The 12,975-nt window shown below is 43.3% G+C and overlaps 1 protein-coding gene across 1 annotated transcript in view; it reads right to left on the bottom strand.

Annotated features, from left to right (window-relative positions):
* Window positions 1-626: 626 nt before the first annotated feature.
* pdgfc (platelet derived growth factor c) overlaps window positions 627-12,975 on the bottom strand; it is a 32,197-nt gene continuing 19,848 nt past the window's right edge. The window contains exons 2-6 of the mRNA XM_062476954.1: window positions 12,260-12,452; window positions 8,614-8,794; window positions 2,497-2,704; window positions 2,065-2,282; window positions 627-1,837 (exon numbers count right to left, since the gene is read on the bottom strand). Coding sequence (XP_062332938.1) covers window positions 1,724-1,837; window positions 2,065-2,282; window positions 2,497-2,704; window positions 8,614-8,794; window positions 12,260-12,452 — 914 coding nt within the window. The 3' untranslated portion in view covers window positions 627-1,723. The remainder of the gene's footprint in view (window positions 1,838-2,064; window positions 2,283-2,496; window positions 2,705-8,613; window positions 8,795-12,259; window positions 12,453-12,975) is intronic.

Here is a 12,975-nt window from a genome sequence, read left to right as displayed (position 1 = left end):
CTACATTGCTAACTCCTTTATAAACTACACACCAGCTAGAACACTGCGATCATCAAATGCAGGCCTATTAGAGGTCACCAGAAGCAGTCATAAGAAGATTGGTGATTATGGAACAAATTACCCATAAATATTAGGGAAGCAAACACTCTAGACATTTTTAAAAGACAGCTTAAAACCTACCTTTTTACCGAAGCATTTAAGTAATTTTATCTCAAAAGGGTTTTCCTACTTTTTAAAGTTGTTTTCTCTCTTGAACAGAGATATTATTGGGATTTTTATTTTTGTTTGAATTGTTTATCACTTGTATTATTGTTTATATTGATTTTATGTAAAGCACCTTGAGCTACAATTCTTGTATGAAATGTGCTATATAAATAGTCTTACTTACTTACTTACTTACTGTATCCTGTAGCAATTTTGAAGATGATTGGTAATGATGTATACATTGGAATCCAAGAACCTGCTAACTCTTGTCATTGAAAAAGCAAAGTTTATAAACTGTGTGGATAAAACTGTTTCTTGTGACTCATTTATTGAGGATATGGGTAACGGTTCTAGTTTATATAAAAAAAAAAAAAAAAGATATTTCAATCTCTCTAAGGTGTAAATTATAGCGTAAAACTATCTCTAGTAATACACTGTTGTGTTTATTTCTTTTCTAAAGTACAATAAAATACATACAATTATAAAAAAGTATTGTTAAATAACTTTGGTATTGAGACGATGACCACACACATTTGTGTCATGGTGTGTAGGTAAAAAATATTTAAAAAAATACCATTAGAATTCACACTACAAATTAATGAATAACTACACGTTTAGCATACTGTAAAGAAACACATTTTGGACTTTTGGTGAACAAAATAAATACCTTAAATGCACAATTTTAAATGTTCCACTCACTACTTAGGGTTATATGGATGGAGCTCTAAAGAAAATGCATTTGACACCACTGTTGAGATGTCTGACAACACCCATTTGGTTTAAGTGTGCAATTTTATCAACTCACTGAGTATCTTTGGTAAAAAAAAGAAAAAAAAAGATATAGTACAAAACATAAAGATTGATTTACACAATACAGTTGCATCATCAAGCTCAGCAGTGATTCACTACTTAATCTTTTCTTCCATTTCTTTACTCCAAAAATCTAATCGCTGGAAAAATCTGGAGAGAGAAAGAAGTTGAGTATCACTGATAAAAGGACTTTCCTTTTTCTCCTTGATGTGATTAATAAATGTCCCAGAGGCAGCGCACAAAGCCAGCACACTTGCATACACAAAAGTACTCGATAGAGAAGAGGCCATTTGTGTTGAATTTGAACAAGTCCTCCAAAAGGTAAAAAAAAAAAAAAAGACAAATGTCCTCTTAAACTAACAGCCAAATACAGTCCTTAGCACCTGTTCCCATCTCTGGGAACCCACAAGAGAAGCATCATCAGGACAAAAACAAAAAACAATAGGTCCAGTTCCAGTGCATTCAGTTTGTTTCACGTGTCTTTTAAAAATGCACTTCAAATAAACTAAAGTTTCTCCACTACAGCCAAATCCACCTAGCCTGTTTCACTCCCATCCAATTAGCAAAGAGCACCGGGACAAGCCAGCCATCTTATTCGCTCCCAGTCGGGGTGGGTGGGGGGATGAGATGTGGGCTGGGGACGACGAGGAGAGAATCCTTTCAAGTGGCTCGTGGGACGACTGTGGCTCTGGTGCAACAGGTGTGCAGATCAGTCCCTGTCGTCTTTACACACACAGGCACACTCTTCGTGGTGCTCCAGAGGCACATCAGTCATGGATTTCTGCAACCCTCGTCCTCCACTCCTGTGTTTCAGCAGGAGGACCTGCAGCACAGAGCAGGGGCAGAAGTTTCATTATACACCGGTGGGACATGTCCTGTCCCCTTTTTGAAAACGGCAAATCTGTTTCGATTTGCCATTTTGCCCCCCAGACATTTCACTGAGGAGTGAATTTCCCCACAACTGTGGGCAGACCTCAACAACTGTGGATGAAAATAAAAAAATAAAACTACTCATAAAACCAACCAGATAGTTTCCACGACAACTCTTACCTCGTGGTACTTCCTGGTGACCCTGGCTGGGACGCACTGGCAGTCGTAGCAACGGTGAGAGCAGCAGGCACAGTTTCCCCCGCAGCGCCTCACCAGAAGACAGCTGGGCCAGAAGATGGCGTCTGTCCTCTTCAGCTCCTCGCGCAGGGAGACGGAGAAGTTCCGTGGGGTGCAGCTGTACAGCTTCACTTCCTCTCTGAGAAGGTTGAGGTCTACTCCTGGAACAGGAAGTGCATCCAACAGTTTCTTCAGTTGGTCCTCGTTTGAGGATTACAGGTGGGGTTAAAACACTGACCTGTCAGTATGCTGCACCGAGTCAAAATAAATCTTGGATAATAAAAGGGTTTGAAGAGCTCAGCTTAACCAAAACATGCGTAAAAAGCAAAACTCAGGTATAAAAAACAACCCTGACAGACTGACAGTTTGTCTCACCTCTGGATTTCTTGTTGTGGATGAAGGACTTTCCCAGGATTTGCCAGGTGGGCTTGTACAGCTCGTCCATGTCCAGCTGCCAGCGTTCCGGCTCTAAGTACTTCATGACCTCCTCCACCGTGCCGAGGCCAGCCACGACCTCAGAGAGGGCGTCCACGCTCGGGAGAGGCGGGGCGAGCGCCACCAGAACCTCCAGCTCCGAGATGCTCTGGAGAAAGACAACCGGAGGGAGAACAAGTCAGGACTTCTACCTTTAGGATGTTTCACCGGAGCGGCAATTCTCAAATTGTCCCATTTATGTAAAAAAACAAAAAACAAAAAGGAAACAAAAGTCGGTATTAAATATCAAAGGGATTCTTGGATGCTTTCCATACCAGGTGCAGATGGATGAACAAAGTCATTCATTCAGAAAACCACCATTGAGGAAACATTGGCACCATACCCCTACCACCCTCACAGCAGCATTTTGACCCAGTAGACAAAAGACAAGTTTATAAACACCCAAGAAGAGAATCCTGCACCTTCCTAAGTGGAGCAGCTCAGCACTGCTAGTACTCTGGGCATGTTCTCAAGGCTCAGAGAGAGGCAGCAGATTGATACCTGAGGATTTTATAATCCTCTCGACCTTCCTGGTCAGTGACACTCTGCTGAGCTTGTCCGACATGTCAGTTTGCTGGTCTCCGTGGCGATACCGGAATAATCCTCCTGCGACTGACAGGTCAAAAGCATTGCCATGACAACAGCAAGGAAAACTGGTCAGGAACAGCAGCAGTTGTTTGAATAGAACAACAGACCTTCACAGATAAACAAGAAATGTTTTAGGAAGGTGGTGATATCACTCCCACTGACAACCTCAACGAGGGCAATGCGACAGGCATCGATTTCATTGCCAGTAACAAAATGCCAATTGTTGTACAGTAGTTAATCCACAACAAAACATTGATGTAATGGCTGAATATTTTGGGTTAAGTCATACTGTGTGGTTCTTATTAGGAAGGCCTGGCCTTGGCAGTAGGTAGGTGTGTGGAATGGAAACCATTAACAGCTTGTGAATGCGGACGGTGCTACCCTCTTCCAATTAACAGCCCTCTGTAGAGTACGGCTCAGATGCAGGAGCCAAGAAATCCTTCAGAGACAGATAAAAACTGTGGGAATAAAGCTTTGGTTTGCAGACGAGAGCCTCCTGGAATATTAAGGAATTTGTGAACAAAGGGCTCAAAAGGCGGCCACCGTAACATTTGACTGGCATGAATTCTGAGAAATTGTAAAATCAGGTGTTATGAATCTGGTAGCTTTCATTACTTTCATTTGAAGTTAAAGTGCCGAGGGCCATTTTACTGTAGACAGCCCTGGTTTCTGTTATATAGCCTTATGAAGCCATTATAAAAAATATGGACGTACAGGTATTCTCAGGCCTGGATAGAAATGATTTATAACGTGGCTCAAATACTCTGAGGAAGATGTACCCTTTACATTTCATTTGTTTTGCAGATGCTTTTATCACAGGCAACTTAAGTGGTACATATAGAACGTACAGTGGACAGGGCTCGACAATAACGATGGCCCGGGGCCAGTAAAAAGTAACGTCGGGACAGTTAAACTAGCAACTCACTGGCCCGATCGGGCCACTGCAAATTATTGATTGAAAAAAATTGCATTGTAAAAGTTAACATCCTTCATATGTTTTGCTATCTGCTAAATGCATAAATAACTTTGCAGCTCCTGGGGCGCACAGTTGGCAAATCAAGAGTTGAGGAGTGACGAGTGGTTGTCAAATTGTAATTCTCTAATCTCTATACATTTTTTAACAACTGGCGCGAGACAATAAAGTGAAGATGGCAGCAAAGTAGAGCTACGAGCTCAAACGGAAGCAACTTTTTTATGGAACGAAGATGCACTGTGTCGTTTGTCGTATGTTCCCATCTAAAGCAGACAAAAGTGGATATTTTTACATTTTACAGAGGCACCGACAATTTTCGAAAACAATACCTGACCAGCCATGCTAGCAGTAGCAGACAGCACCTGGTTTGCGTGACAGCTAAGCGGATGGTTGACAATCCATCTTCCAGGCCGTTGACTATGCTGGTCAGGAATTTAAATGTAGATGCCCATCGTGTTATTGCACGATTTATAACAACGGCATATCACGTAATTAAGACGGGCCAGCCGTTCGCCTAGTTCCCCCAGGCTATTGAACTGCAGCAGAAGAATGGTGTCGACTTGGGTACTTAGTATCATACTGATGAAATGCTATGGAAGCTTTTATATATTAGCATTGAGGGACCAGAGGTTTCAGTTGTGCAGAGAGATGGCTGTCAGCAGGGAAGAGAGCACGTCACGTTTGAGGTTAAAAGTCAATTATTTTGCTGAATATTACCTTTTTATTTTTTATCACTAGAAATGTGATTTAATTGTTGTTCTTTTTATATCCAGGATGTGTTTAATAAATGGTTAAACATGTTAACAGAATAACACAACTTATAAGTCTTTGGTTTTGTTGTAACAATGATAAATTACAACTTTTGGAGGGGGGGCCAGTAAAAATTGTCTTGGGGCCAGTAAGTTTCAAACCCACTGGCCCGGTGGGGACAGTGCCAAAAAATGTTAATGTTGAGCCCTGGTGGATATTCAGGGATCAGAAGTGCATGGTTCTAACAGTATTAAGGTGGTTGGAGCCAAGGAATGCTCTTTATTTTCACAAGGCACGATGCAAGAATAACATCTCAGCTACACAATGCAACAAGGTGACATCACATTGAGAACCACAATGTGAACGTATCACGCTGTCAAACACCATCGATAAGTTGAACCTCTGTGCTTACACTTAAAACCAATGTTAGCACTGGTTACATCAGAATATGAGGAAACATTGGAAGAATATCTGAAGCAGATAAAGAAATGAGTGAAAGGGTCAATTAATCTTTTTGATTGGACTTGTTTTCTTTGGTCAGGGTTATCAGAATTCACAAGTCATCAACTCCTCTCCTTCAGACATACCAGAGCGATGACCTCTTCTTGCATAGCAACCCGGAAAATATTTGGCCTCATAACTGACTTACATCTTACCTTTTTTTTTTCTTCCCTAAGTTTGAAACCAAGTCTTTTATCTTAAACAACTTCATTGGGCAGGAATTAATCTCCAGAGGTATAAAACTCAAATACTGAATGGATTCCATTGTATTCCACGGTCTTACTAAAAGGTGTTTCAAATTGGTTGCAGACTGTGTCAATCTTTTATAAGGAAAATAGCTGAGCTGGTAGACGGGCTTGCAGACCGAGGATCCTGCCAGAAAGGAGAAAGGGTGGACAATGTGTACAGAGAGAAGGTTGACCGGATCAAAAATATCTCAAATATGTACAGTGGTGAACACTACGCGTATTCACATGCTATACTGTATACATCGCCAGCCAGGACATTTGATAGGAATGTACCAATCCAGAAAAGTATGAAATGTAAAGTTATATCAAAGTGTAAAATGTTGCCATAACTGATGAGAGTTGTCATGGTTAATGTATTTTTAAAGCTGCAATATGTTTGAGGAGGATGATGACATAGCAGTGATGTGGGGCATCACATTTAAGTCAGGAAAGATGTTTGGTCGAACTAATAAATAAAAAACATTTATCTTTGATAACTTTACTGCTTTGTTGACTATTCAAATTTTCATCTTAAAGTACAACCATGTTTTAATTCATAAAGCAAAAACCCAGGTTAGTGTAACAATATGGCTATGATGAGATGATGGCTTAAAAATACTAACTTCATAGACCTCTGAAACACAGTCTACAATTTCACACAGAACTGAAAACCACTTCCTTGCACGAGAAGAAGCTCAAACAACCTTTTGAGTTCCGTATTTACACACTGCAATTGAGGTTGGTTTAAAAACAGCTGTGCAGGCCTTTGATTCTCAGGAATACACCACGGCATAAACCAATCCACCTCATCTAGGATCCAGGCTTTCCTTTTCATCCATCATCCCTCCATCTCAAGTGAACATCAAGGGTCTTCATGGGACTCTATCTGGACAGCATGTGACCTAGACACGGGCGGGCTTCCGTCCACTACAGGCAGACAGTTCAGGGACAGACTGGAGGGTCAGTATTTCACCCCAGGTCTTACATTGGAGAGACAATGACATATCAGTTCCTCCCTTTTCCCCCCCTCTCTCTCTCCCTCGTTCTCCTGTTCAGAGACTGTCTTTATTCCGCACCCGGTCATGTTTCAACAACCTTTTTGCCTTGGCCCTTTAGCTTTCCAAAAACCCTTCCTGTGAATTACAGACCCGGTCTGATTTTCTTTTTTTCTTTTCCCCCCTTTCCATGGAAGTGGTAAAGAGGAATTATTGCTTGTTTAAATATAAACTAAACTGCTGCCCTAACAGCCCCAGGTTCCAGTAGCGATGGTTTACCGCAAGGAAACAGTGCGCGGCTGTTCTAGGGTGCATTTCCAGCGCCCTATGGACGCTCCAGGGGAGGTTGTGCCGCAGTGGGGCCAAGCTACCCTTTCCTCTCATGGCTTCTTCAAAACGAACTCCCTCTTGGAACACTGCCAAAACATGAATGATAAAGCTGCTTTGTGCTCGTTTCATCTCAAAACAATAGCGTGTGTATGAGTTTCCTGTGTGCATGTTTATACCTAGGTCTGTCAGCCTGCCTGTCTTGATATAACAAGATGTATTTTCATATAAGCTATCATGCATCACCTTTCTTATGAAAAATATAGACGACATGTCTTTGTTCAATAAAAAACAATGAACCTAATTTAGTGGAGATGGTGAGGTTGTGGTTTAGGCTTGAATGAGTGCAGCTGAAGGGTATCATATCAAAAACAAACTTGTCTACTAAAATAATTTCCGGAAGAGGATAGATTTCAGAAAATTACCTTCTGTAGTTGGATGCTATGTAAATGGAGATGGGAGTGTGGAGATGTGGAAAGCACCACAATAAAACAGTTGTCAGTTCATGATATTATTAAATTGCCAAAATCTCAGTGCTCAGACGTTATCAAAGAAAACCATTTGTGTAAAAGCATAAGAAACCCATATGGAGCATCACAGCTGAAACAGGGAACAGGACAATCCCAAGAAACGGTAAAGTCCTTTATACCTGTTCTAAAAAGTCAGGATTGTGCATTTGAGTTGATACACACATGGATTAAATGAGCTGCCAATGTAGCAAACAAAAGAAAAGAGGAAGAATGCAGCGATAATAAACTGAGTCTAAACTAATAAACAAATCTGAAAAGTAGATGAAAAGAAAAAAAAGGAACAAAATCTTATTCTAGAAAAAGGAAAAGGCCAACTGACAGACAGACACCCTGTCCCTGACCTTCCATCTGCATTTGTTCTTGTCAGAAACAGAGACTTCCCTACGCTGCAGGCTACTCCAGATTAATGAAGGGTACAGGTGTTTACTTAGAGCGAGTGAACGGGACTGCGACATGGCAGGTTAAAACACAGCTTTGGTTCGTCTCTGGGCTTCAGTAAGCTGGGAAGAATGGGGCTGATGTGTGTGGTCTCGGCAGAGGGAAAAGACCGGCGAGGGAGACACAGGAGTGAAAGGATGTAGTGAGAGAAAAGAAAGGAGATGGGAGAAGGGAGTCAGATGGCTGTGGTGAGGGGAGTCGGGCTAGTAATCTGAAGGTTGCCAGTTCGATTCCCAGCCATGCCAAATGACGTTGTGTCCTTGGGCAAGGCACTTCACCCTACTTGCTTCGGGGGGAATGTCCCTGTACTTACTGTAAGTCGCTCTGGATAAGAGCGTCTGCTAAATGACTAAATGTAAATGAGATGATCCGGAGGTGTGTGTGTCTGTGTGGAGGCCTTCGGAGGGGAGTGCAACAGACCACATTTTAACAGAGTCCTTGACTCCGGATAGTCTGGCTTAATCCCCGACACCACCATGCCTCTCCAACACGCTTACATCCATGCATCGACCTCATACACTCTTTCCAACCGCCAAATGACCAATCATCCTCCCAGCAGCTCATTAAGTAAATGCCACCAAAACAAAAACTGTGGAAGATGCACAATCAAAACCGTTGTAGGCAATCGACCAAATGCCACTTGTGAGAGTGATTGAGTGTTTGCTCTGAGACAGAAGAGCTGAACTTACGACGGGGAGAAGGGAGTAGCGAAGGCAGAATCCTGGTGACGAGGGAAAGTACTCGTCGGAGGCGAAGCGTACTCGGATCTGGCTGCCTTTGGACGTGTGCGAGGCAGGAACCGTCTGAGAGCCACACCAGCGGCCCACAATCCTGCTCTCAGCTGGCTCCTCTATCTCCACAAAATCATACCTGAGAAAGAGAGAGAATGAGAGAGAAGTTGAGTAAAAGCTTTTGACTCGATGCTGCATGTGGTCCCCTGAACTGTCTCTTCTAAAGCGGCCACAATAACAATCAGCTTTGAGTCCTTATCCACTTGTAATTCCGTCCTGCTGAACCGCTCCCCTCCCCAACATTACTTTATTTACCTTCCTTCCCTCCCCCTCATCCATCCACCGCCAGCCCTCTGAGAAGGAGCTGTGCTAAAGCTAGTGCTAAACGGTTTCTAACAGCGGTTCCTAATGCTCAGTGTCACGGCAGGGAGTTATAAGGCGCCTCTATTATTTACAGCCAATACTAAATGAGAAAAGATGAGTGCTGCATCGGCATTGTGTTCAGCAACCTCAGGTGGGTTTCTAGTTAGTGGTTTCGTTCGGCCTCCGTTAGTGATAATGGCCGCTGATGCAGACCTTGGGACAAGGCTATTAGTCTGACGCTAAATGCCAAGAACGCATTAAGTCTTTTGTCAAGATTTATTTTTTCAATTAAACACTGCGCTCATTAGTGATTACGGTGTTTAGCACAGTTCCGCCTCAAATCAGCTTTTTGCCCACGCCCGAAAAACAAACTCCTGATGTTTACAAAGTTGCACAACAAATTACTTTGGCATTTGTAAGCACTTAGCAAGGAATTACATTACTGGGTGAGGAACTTCAATGGGCTCCAAATAATGAAGAACAAATCTGTGTGGGTTTAGCATTTTGCGTTTTGTTTAATATGTTGGTTGACCTTGATTGCTACAGAGCCTAGCCGCCTACTGTACTGTATTCTCAATTCCGTTCTAGTAGGCTACTGGCCAATGTTGACTTGTGTCGGAACGTGACAAAACGGCTCGCATACTTGAATCACATACGATTTATATTGCTCTATTGAATTCCATAAGAGCCAAATAAACAATTTGGGGTGGGAAAAATGGGCAAATATTTACTCAGTCTCCTCTTGGCTATACGACCATGTTCCACAACGCTTTGATTTTACAAGCCCAACATCGACCAACTTTAGCATTTCAAGGCAGTTCAGGCCTTGTTATTTCTATCTCTGTGTACCCAACGGCCCCGGTGCGTTCAATAAAAGCTTAGTTCAAAGACTGCTTAACCCTGGGACTAATCACCCAACTATTGTTTACAGGCCGATTTACCCGTCATTCTGCGGTGTCAATACCGATATTTGGCTTTCGAGTACATGTTTACATTTTGAGCGCGTCGGGCTGTTGCAGTCCGAAATTCTTTCAATAAAAACAACTCGCGGGGGCACAGGACCAAGACCAAAAAGGGATTTGCTCAGATGATAAATAAACCTTGAAAACATTTCCGGACAAGGTCACCTTTGATTTGCCAAAGGTTTCGGGACCAAAGGAGAAGAGGTGGAAACTTATATGGTTGAGGGAATGCCAAGTTTCAAACGGTTTATCATCTCAAACTGTATGTCACAATCGTCTTAAACACATCCTTTCAGCAAGGCATACCCACTAAGATCACAAAAACGATGGGTATCAGTGGGTGACATTGATAAAATGAAGGAAATGGGTCTTGCATTCATCCTTCAGCTTTAGTTCGAGTACCATGTAGAGGATCTGACAGAGGCAGATGGGACATTAATAATGTACACAAGCATGCTTGTGACACCATTCTGGGAGTCTCAACATCCCTCGTTTAAGGTTTACAAAATACCCTGACACACACCCACACAATCCCACTCACATTAGAAACAGATAAACTACAATAGCTCTGTTTAGTAACCAACACATTGTGGGTTTTCATCTAGACTGTCGACTGCCGGCTGAACAGCACACAGAGCAAGGCTGAAAACACCCAGTGACTTTCCTGCACCGTGGATTACATGAATCCCCATCTCCCTGTCAGATACGCTGAATATTAGATGACTATCTGAAGATTCCTCTCTTATCTTGTAGATGGCTGTTCGCTTCAGGCTCGCTCTCACAGCGCAGAGCGATAACATTTCTCCTCCTCTTTTATTTGTTATATTTCAGGCTACTGCTGATTAGGGGGACTGGAATCGCTTCTTCTTGTTTGTCAGCCTGTATTGTGCTGTGGCGCCGTGGAAACGGTAACATAGCAACACTGTGCTGTGTGAATGAATGTATTCCCCAAATATGTTTTGTGTGGGATTCTCGTGAGGGAATAGTAGGCTACGTGCGTATTGCAATAAAGGTAGGACTGGCAGAACTGTGTGTCTTGGGATTTCATCAAATCAAAAACACATTGTTATTTATTTTTACCTCAGCAGGAGAAATGAAAAATTAGCGAGAGGGAGAGGTAGAGATGGCCACAACCGTGCAAACTGATGTTGTTACCGTCTCCCGAGTCCCTGGGACTACAAGTGCTGTCTTGTATGCAGGTAGGCTAGCATAAAGGCTGTCAATCATCACTAGACCCTCCCCCCCATATGGGGGTCATGACTGCACATTGACCCCATTCATCACAAGACACCCACTAATCCAAGATGGAGAAAGGTAGGAGCCAGAGGGCTCAAATTACCGACACCCTCCCCCGAGGCAGACAGCTGACATAAGGAGGAAGAGACTTGTGTTCATCCCCTCGCCCAACACTTCTGTTATCCTTCCCTATGTTATCTTAAATCCAAGTTCTGGGATTAGGATCTACAGTAAAGCCACGTATGGCATCTCTGGGGTTCAGGCGCCGTCATGTCTGCTAGCGTCCAGTAGGGGGCTCTCCAGGAATAACCAGCCACGGTGCCATACCATCGTCTCAGCTCGTCAGCAGTCCTCCATACTAACCAGGCTAGCCGTGATGCACAGCCCCCAGCTCAGGGAGTATGATGCAGGGCATAAATCGATCTCTTCAGCAGCGCTCAAACAAATTGATGGCAACAGAGACAAAGGCAGTAACAGCAGAGAATAATTTTAAATGATCTGTGTGTGGTGGTGGTGGTGGGGGGGGGGGGGGGGGGCTGTGAGTGGTCACCAAACAAAGGGACCTCCATCTTCCGTCCAATCACGCAAGGGGAGGGGGGGGGGTCATCCGACAAAATATGCGACCCCTTCCAATCGCCGTGGCAGCCTCAGAAAAACAAATCACTGCCTCAGGCTTCTCAATATTCATCAGCCGCCACCACAGGGCAAAGGCAATTTCACAAATGGCCTCACTTTGACTCTAAATCTTAAAAAATTGACCGCAACACACAGAGAGCATACATCTTGCTCCAGCAGCGCACGGCTTGCGCATGTTAACTGGGTGAGTCCTTCCTGGATGGGAAGTGTCCAGGCAAGCGTGCACAGGAAGCTCTTGTCTTCATTAACAAACCACCACCAAAGGCCTGCCTTTCAGTAACATGCATTTCATCACTGAACTGACTTACAATACTTACCCACCTTATACTGTATATTACTGAAGTTAGACAGTTTAATGATCAAATGTACATATAGTTTTTGGTATATTCACGTTTGATGGTGCTTACTTGCATATTCCATCCTCTGGGTCTTCCAGACCGAACCTCGGGTCGAAGGTCAGCTGTATTCTCATGTTGCTGGCGGCGACCAGTCTCCACTCCAGCAGGGTGTTCCTGGGGTAGGTGTGCGGGAAGTCTGGGCTGTGGATCATGCCCTCCCCTGCCACCGAGACAAGCTTCTCATGCTGGGACTCCTGCACTCCTGGGGGAGACGCAGGGTGCGAGGGGTCAGAGGTCAGAGCAGGGGAGGAAGTGAGGTCAGAGCACGGGAGGAAGTGAGGTCAGAGCGGGGGAGGAAGTGAGGTCATAGTAGGGGAGGAAGTGTTTTGTTCCACTGATTTTTATATTTACGTTTTATTCATTTAGCAGATGCTTTTATCCAAAGTAACATCCAAATAAAGTGTATATAATGTACAGTCCTTTCATAAACTTCAAAAATTACACAATGCCACATACAAAAAATTGTAATCCATGGATAATATTGTCATGCATATACTGTGGTTTTAGTATTTTCTGACACTGTAAAATATGTTTGAGGTTATCGATCTACTCCATAATGATATGAAAGATGTGGCACACATTAACTTTCTCGACCGAATTGTTGGTTTAATTCAGGTGGGAATGACGTTCGGGTCCTCTAACAATGGCTGCTGATAGACCTACATTACTCTTGGTAAATGGAATGGAAATAACATTTCAGTGTGGGATTTCCCTCCCAGTTCCTA

The sequence above is a fragment of the Osmerus eperlanus genome, chromosome 13 (assembly GCF_963692335.1).
Source record: "Osmerus eperlanus chromosome 13, fOsmEpe2.1, whole genome shotgun sequence".
Taxonomy (NCBI): Eukaryota; Metazoa; Chordata; class Actinopteri; order Osmeriformes; family Osmeridae; genus Osmerus; species Osmerus eperlanus.
This window is presented reverse-complemented; position numbering and strand designations above follow the sequence as displayed.